General features: G+C 37.5%; 2 protein-coding genes across 8 annotated transcripts in view; one reads left to right on the top strand and one right to left on the bottom strand.

The window, feature by feature from the left end:
- Window positions 1–7,393, top strand: part of CHPT1 (choline phosphotransferase 1) — a 31,223-nt gene extending 23,830 nt beyond the window's left edge. For 2 of the 4 annotated variants that reach the window (XM_032168883.2, XM_032168882.2), the window contains 4 exons: window positions 1,678–1,836; window positions 2,242–2,367; window positions 5,137–5,247; window positions 7,224–7,393. In XM_032168883.2, coding sequence (XP_032024774.1) covers window positions 1,678–1,836; window positions 2,242–2,367; window positions 5,137–5,247; window positions 7,224–7,268 — 441 coding nt within the window. In that variant the 3' untranslated portion in view covers window positions 7,269–7,393. Of the gene's footprint in view, window positions 1–1,677; window positions 1,837–2,241; window positions 2,368–5,136; window positions 5,341–7,223 lie in introns of those variants that run through there. The other 2 variants (XR_004250712.2, XR_009209039.1) reach the window with 2 other exon arrangements.
- The window catches only part of SYCP3 (synaptonemal complex protein 3), a 28,809-nt gene extending 10,432 nt beyond the window's left edge, over window positions 1–18,377 (bottom strand). The window contains exons 1-9 of one of the 4 annotated variants that reach the window (XM_058425509.1): window positions 17,753–18,377; window positions 16,166–16,311; window positions 15,598–15,664; window positions 15,403–15,437; window positions 13,263–13,380; window positions 11,905–12,004; window positions 9,897–9,995; window positions 7,433–7,537; window positions 6,971–7,303 (exon numbers count right to left, since the gene is read on the bottom strand). In XM_058425509.1, the coding sequence (XP_058281492.1) occupies window positions 7,250–7,303; window positions 7,433–7,537; window positions 9,897–9,995; window positions 11,905–12,004; window positions 13,263–13,380; window positions 15,403–15,437; window positions 15,598–15,664; window positions 16,166–16,311; window positions 17,753–17,979 (951 nt within the window). In that variant the 5' untranslated portion in view covers window positions 17,980–18,377 and the 3' untranslated portion in view covers window positions 6,971–7,249. Of the gene's footprint in view, window positions 1–6,970; window positions 7,304–7,432; window positions 7,538–9,896; window positions 9,996–11,904; window positions 12,005–13,262; window positions 13,381–15,402; window positions 15,438–15,597; window positions 15,665–16,165; window positions 16,316–17,675 lie in introns of those variants that run through there. The other 3 variants (XM_058425508.1, XM_032168884.2, XM_032168886.2) reach the window with 3 other exon arrangements.
- Window positions 18,378–23,903: the final 5,526 nt, after the last annotated feature.

The raw sequence follows: 23,903 nt of genomic DNA, 5'->3' as shown, positions 1-23,903 counted from the left end.
TTGTAAATAGACTTTGGAGACAATTTCAAAGGGATCCTCATAATTGATAAATTGTCAATATTTATGAATACACTATATACATAATTCAAAAGCAAAGTATACAATTCATCTAGAAATACAAGTTCTGACATATTTGGAAAAGTTGTCATTTTTTGAGGTGTTTTGTCAGTTGATCTCGGTATAGTACTGTGCTTAGGAATACATGTTGCTTGACTGTGGATGATAACATAGAACATTAGTTGGAAAATTCCATTGAAGAAAACAAGATTTAGTAATGATCACTGTCTACTCTAAAGAATATTTTTGGCCAGGTGCGGTGGCTCATGCTTGTAATCCCAGCACTTTGGGAGGCCGAAGCAGGCAGATCATGAGGTCAGGAGTTCAAGACCAGTCTGACCAACACAATGAAACCCCGTCTCTACTGAAAAACAAAAATTAGCTGGGCTTAGTGGCGGGCACCTGTAATCCCAGCTACTCGGGAGGCTGAGGCAGGAAAATCGATTGAACCTGGGAGGCGGAGGTTGCAGTAGGCAAGATCATGCCACTGCACTGCAGCCTGGGTGACAGAGCTAGACTCCATCTCAAAAAAAGAAAAAAAAGAATATTTTCATAAAAAAACTGTTAGATGTTTGAAGGATGACTTAAACACAAGTTAGCAAGTGGTTGGTTTCAAACTCTTAAACTGGTATTTTTCCAGCTTTTTTAGGAGCAGATTTTTTTTCTTGAATGAAATTTCAGAACCATAATATAAAGCACTATTAGATTTTTATAATTTATTACTATACAGTGTCATGTATATAATTTTATAATATGGTATTACTGTAATTTTATAGTAAGTTCTAACTTAAAACATGTAAACTTAATAAACAAGAGTAAAGCTGTTGTTATGAACCCATTTAAATTGGTTATAGACTTAATAACCTCAATACCAAACTTATTTCAATATTTTGTTTAGGATAAGCAGTGCCAAGAGGATACTAATTCACATAGATAAAAATATAATGGTCTGGATTTTACAATTTTACATAAAAGAACATTTGCAGTCTGAATGCAAAAAAAAAAGGACGTGGGGATGTTGGTGTGGTGGCTAATGCCTGTAATCCCAGCACTTTGGGAAGCTGAGGCTGGGAGGATCGCTTGAGCCCAGGAGTTCTAGACTGGCCTGGGCAACATGGGGAAATCCTGTCTCTACTAAAAACACAAAAAATTTAAAAAAAGAAAAATAGAAAAAGAAAAGAAAATAGGAAAAAAGAAGGAAACCTGAATAGAACTAAACTATTCTTATTCTTCTTCATCAGTGATGTTTTGTAGAATTGGCAGAATAAGCTCTATTTCAGTATCTCCACAAAATTATGTTAGTTTGTCAATCCACATGTGGATGGCCTTCAACATAGTAAAAGTTGATATAGAATAAACTGCATTAATTTTTAGCCAGTTTAAAACATGTGTGAATATCAAACTGGAATCAGACATCTGTGGCACTGTATTATGTCTCTGTCACCCTCAGGTTCTATGAAACCTTGAAAAGCACAACTCAGGTTTGTACACTCCTGTAGGCCATACACTACATCACACTGTTCTTTAGGCCTCTTGCACAAAATAGATGGTCAGAAAATGTCTACATTGTAATAAATGCAGTGTTAAAATGTGATACTGATTTTCTGCTTTATCCCTTAGGGCACCAGTGTCTTGTCACCTGGACTCCACATAGGACTAATTATTATACTGGCAATAATGATCTATAAAAAGTCAGCAGCTGATGTGTTTGAAAAGCATCCTTGTCTTTATACCCTAATGTTTGGATGTGTCTTTGCTAAAGTCTCACAAAAATTAGTGGTAAGAAATTTTTATTATTCATGATATAAATAATATACTTGGTCATCAAACACAAAGCTGGAAATTATTTCATAAAATGTATAGGTTTTTTTTGTAATGTCAAAATCATAATAGCTATTTGTGCTCCAAGCAAAACTGTGATAGGAGTTATGTTATATTCAGTTAAATTGTTTAGCTGTAGTTATCATTTACAACTTTCTGATATCAAGAAATTTAAACATTAGAAACTTTAATAAGCTACCCAGTTGTGAATTTGAGAAGGTGTAGAAAAGTATTCTTATATCAAATGTGAGATTAAGTGGTCTGTCTGTTTTAATACTGAATTAAAGTTATAATTAATTCTGTCGTAAAAGCTAACACATTTAAAACTTAATAGTAAAATTATTTTGTTTAATTTTTTTATAGATAGCTCACATGACCAAAAGTGAACTGTATCTTCAAGACACTGTCTTTTTGGGGCCAGGTCTTTTGTTTTTAGACCAGTACTTTAATAATTTTATAGACGAATATGTTGTTCTATGGATAGCAATGGTAAGTATTTTTCTCCATTTTATTTATTTTTTAACAATGCTTAAGAGATATTTCAGTGAGCTATCAGTAGCCTCAAGATCTAGTCTAGGCCAGGCGTGGTGGCTCACACCTGTAATCCCAGCACTTTGGGAGGCCAAGGTGGACGGATCATTTGAGGTCAGGAGTTCGAGGCCAACCTGGCCAACATGGTAAAACTCTGTCTGTACCAAAAAAAAAATACAAAAAATTAGCCAGGCGTCATGGTGCATCCCTGTAATCCCAGCTACTCAGGAGGCTGAGGCAGGCGAATCACTTGAATCTGGGAGGCAGAGGTTGCAGTGAGCCGAGATCATGCCACCGCACTCCAGCCTGGTGACAGAGTGAGACTCTGTCTCAAAAAAAAAAAAAAAAAAGATCTAGTCTATACAATATACACAATAAATGTTTCTGAGTATTTGAAATTACTTCTTCTAAGCTGTGAATAATTTTATATTGTGTGTAGAAATGGCCACATATCTATAGGCCAGGTTTCCAACAACCTGGATTCTTGGAAACACAACTGTCTACCTAAAAATAGCTATATTTTTCTCCCCCAAAATACCAGTACAAAGATGCCAAAAACCACTTTACTCTGCCCAAAGACTTCATTCCCAGTTTACAGCAAGTAACAGGAAAATTAGATGGGGTTAGTACTAGCAAAGGTGGGCACTTTATTGCATCGAGAATTGTCAGCTAATATTGAGGAAATAAAACAGAATAGACAGTGCTACTAAATACAGGATTCTCAGACCATTTTATGCTAGATGTAAGGAACCCTTTATATGTGTATGGCCCTTGAGAATAGTGCATAATTTGTATTAATGATGACTAAGTCATCAATTAAATTAAATTCTCTTTGATTATATCCTGCTTAAGGAAAGGATGTGGATGACATAGATATTAATTTCTATTCAAAATGATTATAAAATACAGAATATAGTGCTTGAGAGAGACACGTCAGCCATCTAAGGAAAAGAAAATATTGGTAACACTTCAATTACAAAGTTGGATAAATGGAGCATTATTACATTTTTTTCTATTATTGAGACATATCTTTATGGTTGGTCTCCAATTAATGGTGGCTTTGAATAGTTTTGTTGTATTTCTATCTCTGGACCCACTGGTTGTCACCAAATTCATAGTGATGTATAAATATACTGAAGTACACCAAAACAAAACCCCCCAAAGCCCTGCAGTGAATCTTTCTTTGGATAATTCAAATAATCTCACCGTATTTGTTAGATTTGGATATTTAAAAAAATCTGTATCCATTCTGTGCATGGATTACGGGAGTACATCTAAGGTCCTTTACTAGGTTGTGTAGTATGCTTTTTCTGGAGTAACTTAATAACGTAATATTCATTCATGGTCCATTCAGAAGTCGTCATTCTTCCTATGGTGGCAGTGAGATGTCCTTAATTCTTTGAGGTGGACAATGAACGTTTTCAGGCAAAATTTTTAAAAAAATGTTTAAAAATCAGAATAATGTCCTTTAATTTGGTATCCACTATAAATATTTTTAGGGCTCCAAGGCCGGGCGCGGTGGCTCACGCCTGTAATCCCAGCACTTTGGGAGGCCAGGGCGGGCGGATCACAAGGTCGGGAGATCGAGACCATCCTGGCTAACACGGTGAAACCCCGTCTCTACTCAAAAATACAAAAAATTAGCTGGGCGTCGTGGCGGGTGCCTCTAGTCCCAGCTACTCGGGAGGCTGAGGCAGAAGAATGGCGTGAGCCCGGGAGGCGGAGCTTGCAGTGAGCCAAGATCGCACCACTGCACTCCAGCCTGGGTGACAGAGCGAGACACCGTCTCAAAAAAAAAAAAAAAAAAAATTTTAGGGCTCCAGAACAATCCAGTTTAAAAAATAGGGGGTAATTAATCAAAATATCTAAAAACTCAATGTAAGTTTTCTTTTAGTGAACTTAGGTATGTATTACCAAGTGGAATTGCTGAATTAAAATATCAGGTGTTAAAAAAAATCAATCATCTATTGTAACGAGTAATTGGCCTGGTTTACACCTGTGATGGAGACTGGTAAACTGAGGAAGTCAAATTCAATTTTTATTTAAAACACTATGTGGATGACAAAAAAAAAAAAAAAAGCCACACACACAATGTGGTGCTTTTCAAGTAAGCTTTTAATGTAAATGATAGAGATTTTCCCCTCATGGGTGACAATTCCCTCTCCAAGGGCAGAGCTATGAGGCTCCTTTTTCTCCTGGGTTTCATTTTCTGAAGAGAAGCATTTGACTGTAGACTCTGGGCAAAGTTTCTAAATAGAGGCCATCTTTAAATTTGTAAACACAATTTTGTATATGCTTCAAGTATGGTATCTTTTCTAGACCTTTTACCTTCTTACAACTAACCTCAAAGAAACAGAAATGTATATGATGGAATTAGTTCATTATAAGATGGCTGATAACCTCTTCTAGAAGGAAATTTGCAGCTTCGTGGCACAGCAGGAAGTTGAAACAATGTGGAGTCAGGGGAGTTGGGTTCTGTTACTTTCTAGCTTCTGTATTTTAGTCGTCTTTTTTACCTCTGAGCCTCAGTGTCTATAACTGAAATAACCTGCATTTTCCAGAGGACTACAATGAGGTCCAAATTTGAAATGTATTAAAGTGCTTTAAAATGTAGTATTTTTGGTGAAGAATTTTAGGTTAAGGTTTGATATTTGGGGGAGAAACAGAATAGTGCTACTTGAGAAAAGATAGATCATAATCCATTTTATATTTTTTTTGCTTCTAAAGGTGATTTCTTCATTTGATATGGTGATATACTTTAGTGCTTTGTGCCTGCAAATTTCAAGACACCTTCATCTAAATATATTCAAGACTGCATGTCATCAAGCACCTGAACAGGTTCACAAGCATATTGACTGACTAATAGCCCAAGGAAAAGAGGAGATGAAGTTAGGGGAATCTATGAGTGAAGGAAATCCCCCTGTGCAGGAGGCTAGTATACCATAAATAAGGTTATATTTGAATATAAAACATAAACCCTGTAGATTTCATTGTGTCTATTTCAGTTATGAAGCCCCCGTTGTGTGTATCATCATTTTTTATCACAGATGTTCTCAGAATAGTCTACATATTAATTAGAAACAAGACTAAAGAAATGTCAATCCTGAGGACAACAGTGAACCCCTGTAATCCTAAGTAGCAGTTTGTCTCTGAGACTTAGCAGACACAGGGTTTTCACCGCCAAAGGATTACATAAATATTCAGAACATAAAGGATTTTAGCCATCTTGAGGGTGCTTACTTTGACTGCTAAAAACTGAAAAGTGATTCAATACTGCTTAAGTGCATGGCTTATAATATTGTAATTATTGAATCAAGTGATGTTCTAAGAAATTTTTTATACTAATGATTTTTCAAAAGAGGCATATTAGTATGTTATAAAAGAAAATACTTGCTTTTAGTATAATAGAATTTAAAAGGGCTACAGGAATTTTTTAAGTAAAATTTGTATTTAATAAAGGGAATTTCTCGTACCAGTTCAGAAAAACATCCGAGTCTGTACACTGAAGGTAACTTGTTCCTTGATATTTTGAGTTAAAATTTCACTGTCACCGAAAAGTGGATGTTAAATATTCCCTTTCATGAAAAATGAAACAGTAGCTAAAAGTCAGTTGACATGTAAGAAAATTAATTAGTAACTTAGAAAAACATGGTAAAAAAAAAAAATCTTCCTTTTAGAATATAAAAGTTACTTTAAGTACACACTGACTCATTTGAGGTGATAAGGGATAAAATAAGTAAAAGTTATTCAACCACTAAGTACATTAGGTACTGATTCTTATCTTTCCACTCTAATTTAAATGTATTTAGATTACTCGTTATGAATACTACTAGAACTATCACAAAGATCTCTGGGGATCCAAATCTTCAGATTCCCATCTGACTCTATTTTTAATTTTATATAATAGTTCAGTAGACCATATGTCATATGATGAAGTAATCAAAAAATTAAAGGAGTAATTTATGTACTACATCTGTTTTAGGTGAGAAAAAGGCATATTGAAGAAAACAGTAAAAGATGATATTCCTTAAAAGCAAAAAAACATACTTACGGGAATTAAGTACACAGAAAACACTGGAGTACTTATTTTGCCTCTAACTAACAACTATTGGTAAAACTTCCCAAATAAGGACTTCCTTACAAGGATGAATAGTACTTATGATTTATATTCTAATATATACTTTGGCTTAAAAGGAAAATCCTTTACAAAGTTCAAAAATTTAGGAAGTAATGTCAAATATTTGTTAATGGTGAAAGACTAATTTCTTCCTGTACAAGTAGGTTGTCACAATTAGAAAAAGTTTATCTGTAGGCACCTGTTTTTTTTAAAACTTGGAAAACCTTATTATAACTAAGATAAGGGTGAGTTTTAGAGGCAAAAATTAAAATTTAAAACATGGAACAGCAGGAGGCCAGGCATGGTGGCTCACACCTGTAATCCCAGCACTTGGGGAGGCCAAGGCGGGCAGATCATTTGATCGTTTTTTCCTTAAAGAATATAACCTTCTATACTTGCATTTTCTACCTTTTGGGATTGATACAGATACAATGAAGCCAAACCTAAAATTAAATCTTCTTTATTTAATTGACAGTGTTAAGAGAGAAAAATTCACTATCATTACTAAAGAGCTGAAAGCTTAATACATATTCTTTAGGAATAGTTGCTAACTCATAACAACTATTTAGATTTGACTTAACAGAAAGGGAGGTCTTACAATGAAACAGGTTTATGATTAAAGATGTTACAATTAAACTATTCTAAAGACTTACAATATGCTTCTTAGCTAATGTTATAATTGTATCATATTACTTAGGTTCAAGTTCTTTCTTCAAAGAGTCATCAGAATAACATGGATTGAAGAGACTTCCGAACACTTGCTATCTCTTGCTGCTGCTGTTTCATGGAAGGAGATATTAAACATTTGTTTAATTTTTAGTTAAGTGTTATACCTATTTCAGCAAATAAAATATTTCATTGCTTATATTAATCCTTATTTTTTTCAATTTCAATATGATCACTTACAGTTTCCATCATAATTTTTTTTTGCAACATAGCCATTTCTTTTTTAAATTCATTTTGTGCACCAGTAAGTAGATTATCATGATTCTTCTCCAACTCTTCCATACTCTAAAAACACAAAAGACTAGTTAAGTTACAAAGCACCACTTTTCATTTCAGGTTCTAAACTTGTACAATTAATTTTCAAAAGTAGTAATTTTTAAATATTCAAATGCTCATTATCTATTTGAAATAAAAATATTCTAAGTAATACATGAATACCAAAATACCTACTATAAAAGAAAAAAATATAAGATATGAATAAAATGTTATAGGAAGTACAATGTAGTATACTTTGCCCAAAATGGGTTTCCTGAACTGTTAAGGTCAAGATAAAAAAGACTGGAAGTCCCATATCAGTAAAAACCATTTCTATTAAGCTTTCCAAATATCAAGTAATAATCTACTTATGACTAATAGTGTGCCATGAATTCACTACAGGGAATAAAATAATCTACAGTACAACCTCTTTCACGTTATGAAAAATAAAAATTATGTCTTACATCTTTATTGTTCATTCAACAAATAATCTGGTGCCTACTATGTAAAAGGTGCTGTATTAAGTGCTGTGGAGAAATTAAAAAACAATAATACATGATTGCTTCCTGATGGCAATGAGAAAAAAACGTAGAAACAAAAATTTTATAATAGGAATGGAAGCACAACTTGCTGTGGTGATATAGTGGAAAATGGGGATTAATTCCAATTTAGTGGGCAAAACACTAAGATTTCAATAGATAAAGAAAAAGGAGTTAAAAATATTCTAGGGGAAGGGCATAAGCAGAAGCATGGAAGTACATAGTGAACTGAGAGAAAGCAGTTATGTGGAGGGGTGGGGTAATGAACAAATGTAGTAAATGAAGCTCAAAAAGAGGGTCATGTCATAGGGGGATCTTGAATATCTACGAATTTAGAACGGAGGCTACTGACAGTTTTTCAAGAGGGAAGAGACGTATTTTTAAAAGATAATATGGCAGATCTAGGAAAGATAGATTGGAGAACAGAGAAATCAGTTAAGAATTTTAATGGTACAAGCAAATAATAATGAGGTCCTAAACTAGGGTAGTAGCAGTGGGCATTAAAAGAAAGAACCACTGCAGAAGTAAAAATTACAGGGCCTAGTAATAACTGGATGTGACAGAGAAAGGAGATGGAGGAATCAAAGGTTATACTATAGTTCCTATCCTAAATAGTAACATTTAGTGATAACATTTAGAAGAAATCTTTATCTAGTACTTTATCAAACCTTCACACCAATTACCAAATGGTTCTCAGAGCATTAGAACAAGACAACAAGTTTTCCACTTGGAAATACTTTTTAAAATAACGTGTGTGTGTATAATTTTTTTTTTTTTTTTTTTTTTTTTTTTTGAGGCAGGGTCTCACTGTCACCCAGGCTGGAGTACAGTAGTACGATTTCAGCTCACTGCAACCTTTGCCTCCAGGGCTCAAGTGATCCTCCCACCTCAGCCTTCCCAGTAGCTGGGACTACAGGTGAGTGCCACCATGCCCAGCTATTTTTGTTTGTTTGTTTGTTCTTAATAGAGATGGGGTTTTGTCATGTTGCTCAGGCTGGTCTTGAAATCCTGGGCTCAAGTGATCTCGCCTTGGCATCCCAAAGTGTGAGCCACTGTGCTCGGCCATATATATTAAAGTTATTCTGAAATATTTATTTTAAAACAATTTTACTAGTTTACTCAGAGCATCCCAATTCCTTTAATGTTATTTTAACATGTATTTGCACAAGACTATCTAAAGGAACCACCACTGAAAAAAAGTATATGCAAGATTCCATTGAGCTTCTATGAATAGTTACTAAAAAGTATATTTCTGCCTGAACAAGAGGGGTACACACTACAATTTGCTAATATGTATGTGTCAGTAGGTAATTATCAATCCACAGACTTTTAATCATCAGATGTCTATTATATCTATTATTTTATCTTGGATATAAATTCATTTTTGGTCACTGTAATAATTCTAAAAGCAAATGTGCCATAAAATACTTCTATAATACACTTGAAAACGAGAATTCAATAATTTGGGTACTTTCTATTTAACAAACACTGGGGATAGAAAAACAAGTAAAATACAGCCTAAAAATGATTATTATAGAGTCTATTTTCAGCTAAACAGAGAACTATGACTAAAGTGTTATTAAAGTATGGATTTTATGTATGATAAGTATATTTCTAAGTAAAATTCCCAATTTACCATTTCCTGTCTTGAATAATCCCGACAAAACCATTTGAATCCTCAAGTAAAAATGCATTTATCACTTAAATCAGAAACAATGAATTCAAAATGGAAAAGTAGTTAAAGTCTAAAATGTTTTTTCCCATAAACTTAGAAAGAAAAGAATTATCTTCTACTTCCATAAATATATTATGTTCTATAACGATGTATTGTGTTACGACATACAACAAACCTTTATGAACTGCTCATATAACTGTCTAATTGTTTTCAGTCTCTGGCTCTGAACAATTCTAGATTGTTGAAGAATCTTTTGTTGCTGTCGAAACATATTCTACAAATATAAAAGAAAAAAACTGTGTAAGAACAGTTTGGGTAAAATTTTAAATTTAGAAAAAATAATTCTACATTAAACTTAAAAGAAAGTGTTAAAAATCAATGCTTTTAAAATTTTAACAACTATTATGACCATGTTTAGATAATTTATGTTCACCACTAATATGTAACAATATATTAATCCTACCAGTTGCTGAATGGGAAATTTTAACAAAAATCAAGTCATTGTCTTAATTCTTGCTGATTTCAATGTCCACACAGATGATCCTTCCAGTAATAATGGTTTTCCGTTCCGTGACCTGTTTCTCAATGATTTTGGCCTCTACCCTACTTTAGCCATTGACTTACATACTCCCACCCTAGATTTTGTCATTACTCTAACCACTACACAGTATTAACAATGGTAAACTTTCTAAGAGATAGATACTCAGCATTCCCCTTTCATAGATGAGTAAACTGAGGCATAATCTGTCCATGGTTTCACAGCTACAATTGCTCAAACAAGAATTTGATCCAAAACAGTATTGTTGCTGGCATCCAGGCTCTAACCATTATACATACTGTTTCTCTATCTATCCTAGTATTTAACCACTACTTCTTTACCATTCTAACTTACTCTCTTTAGTACTACAGCTCAATAATCTATCAGCACCACAAATCCATCCTATCTATTTTACACTGTCATCCCTACCCCCAATATCCTCACTTGCAGGTAACACAAGTCTGGCCATTAAAAGTCAACTATGTTCTGACTACAGACATCCCTAGGTATCCTGGGGGGACCAGTTCCAGGATACCCAACCCCTCAGGAGACCAAAATGTGCAGATGCTCGAGTTCCTGTTACAAAATGGCATCATATTTGCATATAACCAATGCACATCCTTCCACATACTTTAAATCACTTCTAGATCTCTTATAATACCTAACACAATGTAAATGCTATATAGTTGTAACACTGGATTATTTTTCCAATTTGCATTTTTTCTTTTTTTTTTTTTTTAAGAAAGTTTCTCCCTCTGTCACCCAGGCTGGAGTGCAGTGGCACGAGGCACGATCTCGGCTCACTGCAGCCTCCGCCTCCCAGGTTCAAGTGATGCTCCCGCCTCAGCCTCCTGAGTAACTTGGATTATAGGCACCTGCCATCACAGCCCGGCTAATTTTTGTATTTTTAGTAGAGATGGCTTTTCACCATATTGGTCAGGCTGGTCTCAAACTCCCAACCTCAGGTGATCCACCCGCCTCGGCCTCCCAAAGTGCTGGGATTACAGGCATGAACCACCACGCCCAGCCTCTTCCAAATATTTTTCATCCACGATTGGTTGAATACACAGATGCGGAACCCTTACATACAGAGGGCTAACTATACAATGATTGGTTCAAGAATGGGCAAATGATCCAAACTCCATCAGTCATATTTTCCCGGAGGAATTTTTTGTTAGAGCTATTGAGAAAGATTTTCTCAGTCCACTGGGTTTACTAAACTTGTAATAAGCCTAGGACTGTAAAAACTATCTTGCTTACTACATTGAGACACCTTACTGAGAACTGATGACAGAACCCAGATGATACTACATGAGCAACCCCTTCCCTGTTCCCATCTGGCTATGCCTGAAGCTAAACTTCCCCGACTTCTTTTATATAAACCAATAATCCTTCTTTTGTACTTTGACAAATTTCTGTCACTTGGAAATGCAAGAATCCCAAACAATATAAAAAGCAAAGACCAATGCCTTTTATGAGTATGGTATGTGCCTATACATCTGTGGTTTACAGTTCAGCAGGTTTAAAACACATGGCCAGCAATGGTTAATTAAACCTAGCTCAGTTCCTTTGGTCACAATAAAAGGCTAGGTTCTCCATTCCTACTTGAGACTTGGTTAATTATAAACCTAATCATGATACCAACAAGTATTTTTTCTTCTTGTTCCTCAGCTTTCTGTATATCTAAATCCCACTGCTGAAACAAAGTCAGAAACTGCTGAGAATATTCTTGGTTAAGCTTCTGCCTGTAAAACATAATGATGAATTATTGTCATATTTCATATCAATATAAAAAGAATTTAAAACAAAACTGAGTTGACACATTTATACTATATAAGAAAAGGAAATACCTGCAGCTTAAGTCTTTTGATGGGAAACCAAAAAGTAAAATCATGATTTACACTGATTCCAGAAGTATTTTTTTTCTAACAAACTAGTAGAAGAAAAGCCCTGTCACAAGCTTTAGCTCTTGAAAACTAAGGAAGTTTTATTGTATATATAAATTTTCAAAAAGAAATTCATCTGATCTCTAAGCAGTTTATTTTTCATTTTTCCTATTGAATATAGATTCTGATATAACAAACACATTAAATAAGGTGATTGTATTTATTCTATAAGATTTCTAAATAGAAATAGTTCGCTTAATTTTTTTCCCTATTTTGGCTTAACAAAGATTTTATACAAAAGAAGAGGTAAGTCAGCTAAAACATACAAATTATATACGATACAAGATTGGTGTTTTTCCACATTGTTGAACATAATTCACCGTCATAAGACTAATGGTTTTTATGACATTTACCTTTTATTCAACTAGTGTATTTCTAGAATGAACATAAATTACTTTTAGGCTGGGCACGGTGGTTCATGCCTATAATCCCAGCACTTTGGGAGGCTGAGGTGAGAGGATAGCTTGAGCCTAGGATTTCAAGACCAGCCTGGGCAACATAATGAGACCCCCATCTCATAAAACAACAACAAAAAACGAAATTACTTTTATAACCTCACTTGTTACCTAAAAGGAAAAAAGTGATCTTTATTGATTTTTTAGGAAATAATGTCAATTCTATGAAGGAGTGAGGTTATAGGGCTACAGGACTATCAGACTTAGAGAAAAATCAAGCCAAATACATTTTCACTAGAAACCTCAATAACCAGAATAGTATTTTTCTTTTCTTGTTTTTTTTTTTTTTTGACAGAGTCTCACTCTGTTGCCCAGGCTAGAGTGCAGTGTCACGATCTTGGCTCACTGTAACCTCTGCCTCCTGGGTTCAAGCGAGCACGCCTGGTTAATTTTTGTATTTTTAGTAGAGACGGAGTTTCACCATGTTGGCCAGGCTGGTCTCTAACTCCCGACCTCAAGTGATCTGCCCGCCTTGGCCTCCCAAAGTGCTGGGATTACCGGCATGAGCCACCGTGCCCAGCCTAGAATAGTATTTTTCATAAGTAATTTACACCAGTAAATACTAAGAAATGTGGCTCTAAAAAAAAAAGCAACCACTTTACCTTTGATCTTGTTGTGTTTTCCAAACATGTTCGATTTTCTGGTTACTAGTTTTGAGAGAAGCCTTGGTATACATTTCTAGTCTCCTTCTCTTGGCAAGAAGAGCCTTGTTAATGTCAACTAGATTGAAAATAAAAATTCATTAAAATTTAATGTTGAAAAAAGTATTTTGTTCCCACATATTCAAGTAAATATGGGTAAGGTTGGTTCAACAATATTAGAAAGACATTTAAACTTAAATTTAGAAATAGGCATAATTTCAAAATGCAGAATTATTTGCTTACTTTTTTTTTCTGAGAAAACTCTTAGCTACTAGCACCCAAATTCTGATTTTCCTAACTGGAGATAATTTTTTAACTTAGGAACAATAAAAAAGAGCTAATAAACAAAACAATGTGCCAAGGACAGACTTTAAATTTCCCCATGAGAAAACACTGTTAATAAAGGCTAAATGTAGGTCAGGCACGGTGGCTCACACCTGTAATCCCAGCACTTTGGGAGTCCGAGGCGGGCAGATCACGAGGTCAAAAGATCGAGACCATCCTGACCAACATGGTGAAACCCTGTCTCTACTAAAAATACAAAAATTAGCTGGGCGTGGTGGCGCGCACCTGTAGTCACAACTACTCGGCAGACTGAGGCAGAAGAATTGCTTGAACCCGGGAGGCGGAGGTTGCAGTGAGCTGAGATTGCACCACTGCACTCCAGCCTGGGGACAGAGTGAGACTCCGTTTCAAAAATAAAAAAAAATTATTTAAAAGGCTAAATTTATCTAAATTTATAAAATACAGCCCAATTAAAAGGACACAGTTCAATGAATTATTGTTAGAACTCATTATAAAAAATATGTAAAAGTACTCTATTAAAAAAGAGAATCCAGAAAGGATAAAAATAGTTAAGAAAACTATTTTTAATATAATCAATTTTATATATATATATATATATATATATATATATATATATGTATGTATTTTTTTTTTTTTTTTAAAGACACGGGGGTGTCTCACTATGTTGACCAAGCTGGTCTTGAACTCCTGGCCTCAAGCAATCCTCCTGCCTTGGCCTTCCAAAGTGCTGGAATTATAGGTGTGAGCCCCTGTGCCTGGCCATCAATGATACTTCTAAATACATTTTTTACTAAAAGAGACAAAGACCAAGGACAGAAAAAAATCTTAGTTTAAGTAAATTTCTAGATAAATTAATTTAAGATCACTTTATTTTCCAATGAGAAATAGGTGAATAAGATCAGTTTTAAATGCTTTTATGGAGCTCTTTATTGGGCATTTTTACCCATAAGAACTGCATTTCATAAAATGTTTACTACTTCAAATAATGCTTTGCTAAACATAAGCCTTTATATTATGGATCTACCATAAATAGGCATCTTTCAGTAATCATGCTGGAGCTGCACTATTCCATAAATATTTTGTGCTTTCAGTATTATCTATAATAAATTTATTAAACAAGCACTTTTTCACCACCAGACAGAGCAAAGCTTTCAAAAAAGATGTGACTGTATGAATAATCCATTTAGAGGAGCTAAATATTAACTCTTTTTTAATAATAACTAATCTCTAACAAAGCTCATATTATTGATACTTAATATATTATTTAAAACTTGGGAATTTTTGAACCTAATTATAAAACTCTATCTAGCAAAATTGTCTTTAGTATCAACTACATAGTTTATTAATGTAAAAAGAGTTATTTTAGAGGCTTAATTTACACTGTCCTCCCTAAAGAACATAGGAAGTCAGAAAATAACTAAACTGAAAAAATGAAAAACTTATATACAAATATATGTATGTATGTATGTGTGTGTGTGTGTGTGTGTGTGTGTGTGTATCACTTAGTCTGTGAATACAAAGAAAGGTAAAGACTTTTCCTGTGCATTTTTCTTCTAAAATTCCATAGTCCATTAAATTCACATATGTATAAAATAAAAGCACCATTCACTCTTAACATCATGGAAAAGATTAACTATGAAAATCTATGATGCTAAATCACAAATACTTATGCAGAATTTTCTATGTGAGAACAAGGCATTAAATAACAGTCTTATAGTCCATTATTAACATTTGTTATAAAAATTATATGGCTTAAAACAATTTTCTTTAAATACAAGTATCTCCTAAAACATACCTCCAACTCCTTCCAGCATATTCTGTACTTCACCCCTGGAAAGAAATTACATTTTAAACACTTTAGAAGATCCACAAAATACCATGCTTGTTTTGGAAGAAATACCAGATGCCAAGTATTTTACATATATTATTTGTTAGCAACTTTTCTTGAAGTGCTTTATCTAAGAAACAAAAATTATTTTGAACACGTTACCCCATATCTTCAACTACTCCTGCAGAAGACCTTTTCTTCCTACGTTTCTCAATGACTGCAGTCTTCCCTGTATTGACAATTAAAAAAAAAAAAACTTTTGAAACTGAATAGGTTATTTTGGTAAGTTTTGATGAAACATCTTCATTTGGGGATTTTTTTGGCTCTTTGCCAACATACAGTTTCAAAGCAGACATAAAAATGCAATATTCTCTGCAGGTTAGATGAAATTAAATCAGGATTCAGGACCATTTTATAGGAATAATTTTTCAAGTCTCCCTGGGTTAATGTCACAGTAAGCCACATACTATATATCAGATATTTTGGAAATGACTGCAAAAGCAAGAGTTGCCGAATAAGCTTCTGTAACTCCGATACTGCAATATAAGGATTAAATGAGAAACACAAAGTACAGCTGGCCATCCGTGTCAGCAGGTTCTGTAACCACAAATACCGGGGGAGGGAAGACCATACCTGAAAATGCTTTACAAACTAAGTTGTACGATAGTCTCAATGGGTTCAAAACAAATGAACTGAAGGACATCACTGCCCAACATGAGATGTACTGCACCTTCAATAACATCTTCCTCTGAACCACTCAGATCTTTCTTATCTTCAGTCTCAAAGTCATAGGCTCTTGTTAACTGATCTTCCATGGACGGCTTCCCAGATTTCCTGGAATACTTTTTTCCGGAGGACACCATATTTAGATGCTTCCTGACTTTAAAAAACAAATTTCTTGAACGTTCTGAATCCAAAGACATCATTTTAATACACTGGTAAAAGTTTAAATATCAAAGGAGATACCGAACAAGGATTGTTGAATACAATTTTAACAGTTTCCTCATTTATTTGGGGGGCCAAAAGTTAAGAAGATAATGACATTTGTTAAAAAATAATAAATAGGCCAAGCACGGTAGCTCACACCTGAAATACCAGCACTTTGGAAGGTTGAGGCAGGCAGATCACCTGAGGTCAGGAGTTCAAGACCAGCCTGGCCAACACGGTGAAACCCCATCTCTACTGAAAAAAAAAAAAAAAAAACCACAAAAAACAAAATTAACTGGGCGTAGTGGCACGTGCCTGTAGTCCCAGCTGCTCAGGAGGCTGAGGCAGGAAAATCGCTTGAACCCGGGAGACAGAGGTTACAGTGAGCCAAGATCGCAGCCACTGCACTCCAACCTAGGTGACAAGAGTGAAACTTCCCCTCAAAAAAGAACAACAACAAAAATGGTCGGGCGCGGTGGCTCATGCCTGTAATCCCATCACTTTGGGAGGCCGAGGTGGGTGGATTAACCTGAGGTCAGGAGTTAAGACCAGCCTGGCCAACATGGTGAAACACCGTCTCTACTAAACATACAAAAATTAGCCGGGCGCGGTGGCGGGTGCCTGTGATCTCAGTTACTCAGGAGGCTGAGGCAGGAGAATCGCTTCAGCCCGGGAGGCGGAGGTTGCAGTGAGCTGTGATGGCCCCACTGCACTCCAGCCTGGGCGACAGAGTGAGACTTCGTCTCAATCAATCAATCAATCAATCAATCGATGAGCGAGAGTAACAGCGTCCACCCCAACTCCAAGCGCGCAGTGCTGGAGAGGTGGCCCCTGAGGCCTGGGAGTTCCGAATTTTGGGGCCGCCTCTGCCAGATTCTGGCTAAATCTGGACAACTGTAGTAGGCCGCTCAGTCATGCGGGGAAATTATAGTTGCTGGCGGGACACGTCATGAGGATGCCAGAAATAAGCTCATAATAATCAAGACAAATTAAAAAAACGTCCCGCAATTTAGGTCTCGGAAAATGAATGCCGGCAAAAGATTTCGACAACAAATATATCGAGGAACCACGAAAGGCGCCCTCGGTGTGGAGCGGGCAGGAGGGAGACACGCGCCGAGCGAGGTAGGGCCCTGCCCGGCCCCGCCGCGTCCCTGCTGTCAGTGGTCCCAGGGTGTAGCGATGGGGCCCAGCCCCAGCCCAGCCCGCCCGCTTCCCACCAGCCCCTCTCCTGCCCAAGGCCCTGTCCTCAGTGAGGTTCGCGGCCTCCGTTTTCTCGTCAGAGGCCCCAGGCGACGCCAGAAGGTAAGATTTACCTCACTGGTCAAGGGCAGCCTCTGGCCTGCACACCTGCGATAGACAGACGCCTCCCCTGCTCACACCTGAAACACACCGCAATGGCCGAGGACCAGTTACCGGTCGTCGACAGGCGTCCTCCACAACTCCTCCACAACTCCTCCACAAGCGCGCTTCACCTGAGGTGGCCCCTTCTCCGCGACGCTTCTGAGGCAAGCTGGGATTCGCACAGGAGAAAAGCCAGTCTCGCCTCATCCGGACACGTCGCTGATTGGCCGGACGCAGAGCGCAGGCGTGAACTGGGTGGCGAGGCTCCGCCCCCATGGGGCGATTGCGCGCCCAAATCGCTGGCCCAAGGTGCTTTGGCCGCCGGGGCAGGCTGCGAGTACACTTGAGGCCTGGTGCCTTCCAGTTTTTAAGTTTTAAATGTTTATAATCGAAAATTGCGGCTGGGCGCAGTGGCTCACACCTGTAATCCCGGCACTTTGGGAGGCCGAGGCAGACGGATCACTTGAGGTCAGGAGTTCCAGACCAGCCTGTCCGACATGGCGAAACCCGTCTCTACTAAAAATCAAGAATTAGCCGGACGTGGTGGCAGGCGCCTGTAATCCCAGCTACTTGGGAAGCTAAGGCAGGAGAATCGCTTGAACCCAGGAGGCAGAGGTTGCAGTGAGCAGGACCACGCCATTGCACTCCAGCCTGGGCAACAGAGTGAGACTCCATGTCAAAAAAAAAAGAAAAGAAAAGAAAATTGCGGAATAATATGTAAATTATGAAACATGATGAACATACCACCTAATTTATGAAGTAGGGCTTTACCAACATTCACTGAATCTCCTCAGGCAGGCCTTTCCATCCGATCCTCACCAGGACCCCACCCTTCCCCATTCAGGGATATAAGAAAATTATCCTCAATTTATGTAAATCTTTCACCCTTCCTTATTTTCCAAGTTTTATTACCACATGAAAATGTGTCGTTAAACAACACGGCTTAGTTTCGTTCGCGTTTGGCATTACAACAAATTGTCCCATAGTCTATGTAGTGTTCTGACAGTCCACTAGAATGGCAAAACTACAAAATATGACTACACGGAGTGATAATGAATCTATGTAACACAGGGAACCCATTCAGTGGGTGGGAGTATAATTGTAAAACAATTATTTGGTGTAACTGGAAATCACCTATCAATTGCAAAACAATTTTTGAAGATATAATTTATGAAGGAAATGAAACTCACCTATAATCCCACTACCCAGGAATAATATACAGCTTAAAATTGGGGGTATTATTTCCTTTCATCCTTTTTTTCTGTGCTTATATGTATTTTCCCCCAAATAATTTTAAAATGTATTTCAACCTTTGTACCTGCCTTAGTTTGCTCACAGCTCTACAATCCTTTTTCTATTTGAAATCATACGTTTTACCTTTTTTTTTTTTTTTGAGACAGGGTTTTGCTCTCTTGCCAAGACTGAAGTGCAGTGGCATGGCATGATCACGGCTCACTGCAGCCTTGATTTCCTGGGCCCAAATGATCCCCGTCTCTGCCTCCTGCGTAGCTGGGACTCACGCACGTGCCACCATGCCTGGCTAATTAAGAAAAAAAAAAAAAAGTTTGCCAAGATGGGGTATCACTATGTTGCCCAGGCTGTTCTCAAACTCCTAGGCTCAAATGACCCTCTCACCTCGGCCTTCCAAAGTGCTGGGATTACAGGCATGAGCCAACTTGCCTGGCCTATATTTTACTTCTTTAATATTTGGCAAAGGCTTCAGGATCTTATTGACACCAATCACTTTTCAACTGCCTAGTTCAAGTAAGAGATTCAAAGGAACCCTCCTGTTTACTGTTTTGCTTTGAATCCTCTTCCTTATGATGCTCAGCATTCCACTGGCTCGTTTAAATACACCAGTGTATTGGGTAAGGAATGACTGATGACGACTCCAAGACTCGTTCCTGTAATTCCATTCACTACATCAAACCTGTTGATACAGGATACAGTGAATCTTCTAAATTTTTCATTACTGAAAGGATTCAAAAAAATGTTTGTAAAGCGTTAGTACAGTACCTGCCACATAATAAATGAGCCATAAATGGTGGCTTTTATGATTCACAATTGGTCCCAATTGGAATCCTGCATTTCCTATCTTGCCAGCCTCATTCTTGGCCTCATACTGCGTGAGCCACATTGCATTTTCCCAGATGTGCTGTGCACTCTTATGCCTCCATATCCTTATAGATGCTGTTCTTATTAAGTAGTTCCATTCACTACATCATCATATTCAGTTGTTTTTCCTACAGTGACTCTTACAGAAGAGCATCTGTCATTTTTCTTCTTTATTCGTAGTAAAAATTTCCCAAGATTGTCTCCAGCACCTTGGCATTTCACTGCTATAAAGAGCATGTCTGGAGATTTCACCATGTGCTTCAGCAGGTAATTTATAGATAATTTTTAACCGACACCAATATTTCATACCTGTCTCAGTATTCATTCTTAGATGACCACATTTTTAATACTTCCCCATATAGATCATCACCCATTTATTCCAATTATCTGGATTCCTAACAAAACATTTTCCCATTTTCTTTAGTAACCAATGGTGTAGAGTCTTGTCATTATTGTTTGAAAACCTAAATATTACATCCCTTGTTTCCTTATTCAGTCTCAAAGAACTCAGGTAATATAGTCGAAATCTTAGAGGCCAGGAGAAATGGCTCATGCCTGTAATCTCGGCAATTTTGGAGGCCGAGGTAGGAGGATCGTTTGAGCCCAGGAGTTTGAGACCAGTCTGGACAAAATGGCGAGACCCCATCTCTATTTATAATAATTTTTAAAAACTCATAGAAATGTCTCCATAGATAAACTACTCAGTAGGTAATAAGAACCGCATCTTTAAGGGTATGGAGGCGTAAGAGTGCACAGCACATTTGGGAAAATGCAACGTGGCTGACGCAATATGAGGCCAAGAATGAGGCTGGCAAGAGAGAAAAAGCAGGATTCCAATTGGGACTAATTGTGAATCATAAAAGCCACCATTTATGGTGCATTTATTATGTGGCAGTTACTGTACTAATGCTTTACATTTTTTTGAATCCTTTCAGTAATGAAAAATTTACAAGGTTCACTGTATTCTGTATCAACAGATTTGATTTTTCCAATTGCTTTCAAGTATGGGGGCTTGCCTTCACCTTGAGTACCTAATCCAGGAACTTGGTCATCCACCTGCAACATCTCTAATCTGTGAAGCTGGAAGGTGATGTTTTTGTCAGCCCAGCATCCCTCCCCTCCTTCCTTGGGTAAACATCTCCATCCCTCTGGCTACAGAGGTGGGCACAGAGCCCAGAATGAGCCAATCACAGTAACTCACCTCCCACTAGGATTTTCTATATTGAAGCCAGAGAGGAAACTTCCTGCCTTTCTGGAGTATGTGAGCCAGGAACTGCCATGTCCTCACCAAGGAGAGAAAAGCTGATGTGCATAGACAGGCACAGATAGACAGTGCTGAGCAACGTTTCAGGAAGAGTATCTTCCTCTTGTGCCCCTCTTTGTTTTAGTTAGATTTGTCCCTTGCAATCCAAGTTTATTTAGTGGCTAAAAATTAATTTTGTAGAGACTTGGGTGGAAAAGCTGTCTCTGTTACTTAATAGACCTGAGGTGAGGCACTAAACCTAGTTAGGCCCCAGTTCCCTCACTGATAAATGGGGATATGGTGTGGATGAAATGAGATTATGAACATAAAGCATTTAGCACATAGACTGTATACAGTAAGATGTAGCTGTTATTAGGGCAAGTGAGAGGAGAAAAGCAATTAGACTGACAAGAAGCCCCCTTCACATCCCTTTAACCACCATGGCTCTGTACTCCTGTCACAAGGAAGCCTGGGATTTCCCTTAAAATATATCACAAAGAAAAACAGAGCATGAATAAATGTGGCAAAGTCCTGATAACTGTTGAGCAGTTGAGAATTCATCTATTGGTCTTTTTAAAATTTTTTATGGTCTTTTTTAAAGAAAGATCTGTTGAGATTATCATCCAGTTTCTCTTTTGGTCCTGCTGATGTGGTGAATTGATTTTCAAGTGTTGGGCCAAATTTGCATTCCTGGAGTAGGCCCCGCTTGACTGTGAAGTGTTGTTCTTCTGGGAATAACTGAATTTGGCCTGTATTTTGTTTGGGATTCTTTTGCAGTAGACTGCCCATGGTTTTTGTCTTGTGGTATCTGAGCCAGGTTTTACTGTTAGGGTTGTGTTTCAAGGGATGAGTTGGATGATACTGTATTTTGCTTTTTTCTGCTCTCTGGAAGAATTTGTGTGGGACTGGTGCTGTTTCTTCCTTAGATGTTTTGACCTAAGTAGTGATTACACTTTAGTTTAAATCCTTGATCTGTTATTATTTGTATACTTCTTGGTATATGTAGAAATAATTTTCAAAATGAACACTTTTGCCAGGTGCAGTGGCTCACACCTGTAATCCTAGCACCGTGGAAGGCTGAGGCAGGAGTACTGCTTGAGCCCAGGAGTTCGAGACAGCTTGGATAACATAGTAAGACCCTGTCTCTACAAAAATATAAACAAAATTAGTCGGGTGTGGTGGAGCATACCTGTAGTCACAGCTGCTCAGGAAGCTGAGGTGAGAGGACTGCTTGAGCCTGGGAGGTTGACGCTGCAGTCAGCTGAGATCACGCCACTGCTCTCCAGCCTGGGGCAACAGAGTGAGATCCTGTCTCAAAAGAAACAAACAAAAAAAAAAACACTTTTGAAGACATAAGGTAGGTTAAAAAAATCCTTTTTAATTAGAAAATGTATCAGTTTTTTAGCTAAGAGCAATGTAATCATCTCACCCTGACTAGACTAGGAGCCTGACCTCTGGCCTGGACAACAGTCTTTAACATGAATTTTCATCATTACCATCATCACCATGACATTTAGCAGGCAGGACTATTTGCCAGGCACTGGGCTGCGTGTGTTGCACATGTCATTTCCTCTGATTATCACCATAAGCCTCTGTGGTAGCTACCAGTATTGCCTCCCACATTTTGGCAGAGAAAGCTAAATCATGGCAAGCAGCGTCCAGGATCCAGGACTTGAACTCCTGTAGTCTGACCTGCAGTGTGTGCTCTTCACCCACATGTGCCACAGTCCTGGGGAGGCAGCACGGGCTAGTGGGGACAGGAAAGAGGGATAACCCGGGTTCCCACCCTACCTCTTCCTCTAACTGGTTGTAAGACCTCGAGCAAGTCATGTCATCCCCCTGGCCTTAGTGTCCTTGCCGATAAAAAGCAAGGGTTCGTCCAGACAGTTGTTTTGAAACTCTGCCTGAAGGGTCTGGGAGCTGGAGGCAACACCTTGAGAATCAGGCAGGAGGAGCAGCCTTCCTCCTTTTGTATCACAGAATGCTGTGGTTAATATTTTTATCTGTCCAAAATTCATGTTGAAACTTAACTGGCAATTTAAAAGTATTATGAGGTGGGGCTTTCAGAGGGTAATAAGTCATGGGAACAGAGCCCTCATGAATTCAATTAGATGTCTTTATTAAAGGGCTTGACAGAGGCAGTTTGTGCCTTCTTGCCCTTCTGCTCTGTGAGGACACGGCATTCAAGAAGCCATCTTAAAAGCAGAAAGCAGCCCTCACCAGACAACTAAATCTGCTAGCCCCTTGATCTTGGACTCTCGGCCTCCAGAACTATAAGAAAACAAATTTCTGTTCTTTGTAAATTACCCAGTCTGAGGTATTTTGTTACGGCAGCACAAAAAACTAAAACACAGAGTGACCTTTTCTATAGGATTTCATGTGAACAAATGGTTCTGACCATCTGACTGCTCATCAACTTCTGAGGTTCCTCTGTTCTAATGGTTCTACTGAATCACAGAATCATTAGAATGACTCTATGAATAGCCTATGATTGTATTATCCATCCCATTATCAAGCTCCTAATTAGGTATGGACTATATTCATCTAACCACAGAAATCGTCATTACAGACAAATGTTCATTTCTCTAACTTTTCTAGAATAAATCTCAGCTTTTATAATGAGATCCAGATATCCTAAATTTTACCATATGATAAATTCCATTTAGAAACTCTTTTCTCCCCTATAAAGCAACATTCTTCTGTATAATACTAATCTTTCCTTACTTTCCACTTAATTTTAGTAATGTTCAGCACAGAACCTGATACACAGTAAAGGCACTCAAGTGATTGCTGAATCTGAGTAACAGTAAACTCAATCCTCAAAGATTTAAAAATCAAAGTG

Source organism: Hylobates moloch, unplaced genomic scaffold (genome assembly GCF_009828535.3).
Source record: "Hylobates moloch isolate HMO894 unplaced genomic scaffold, HMol_V3 SCAFFOLD_12, whole genome shotgun sequence".
NCBI lineage: Eukaryota > Metazoa > Chordata > Mammalia > Primates > Hylobatidae > Hylobates > Hylobates moloch.
This window is presented reverse-complemented; position numbering and strand designations above follow the sequence as displayed.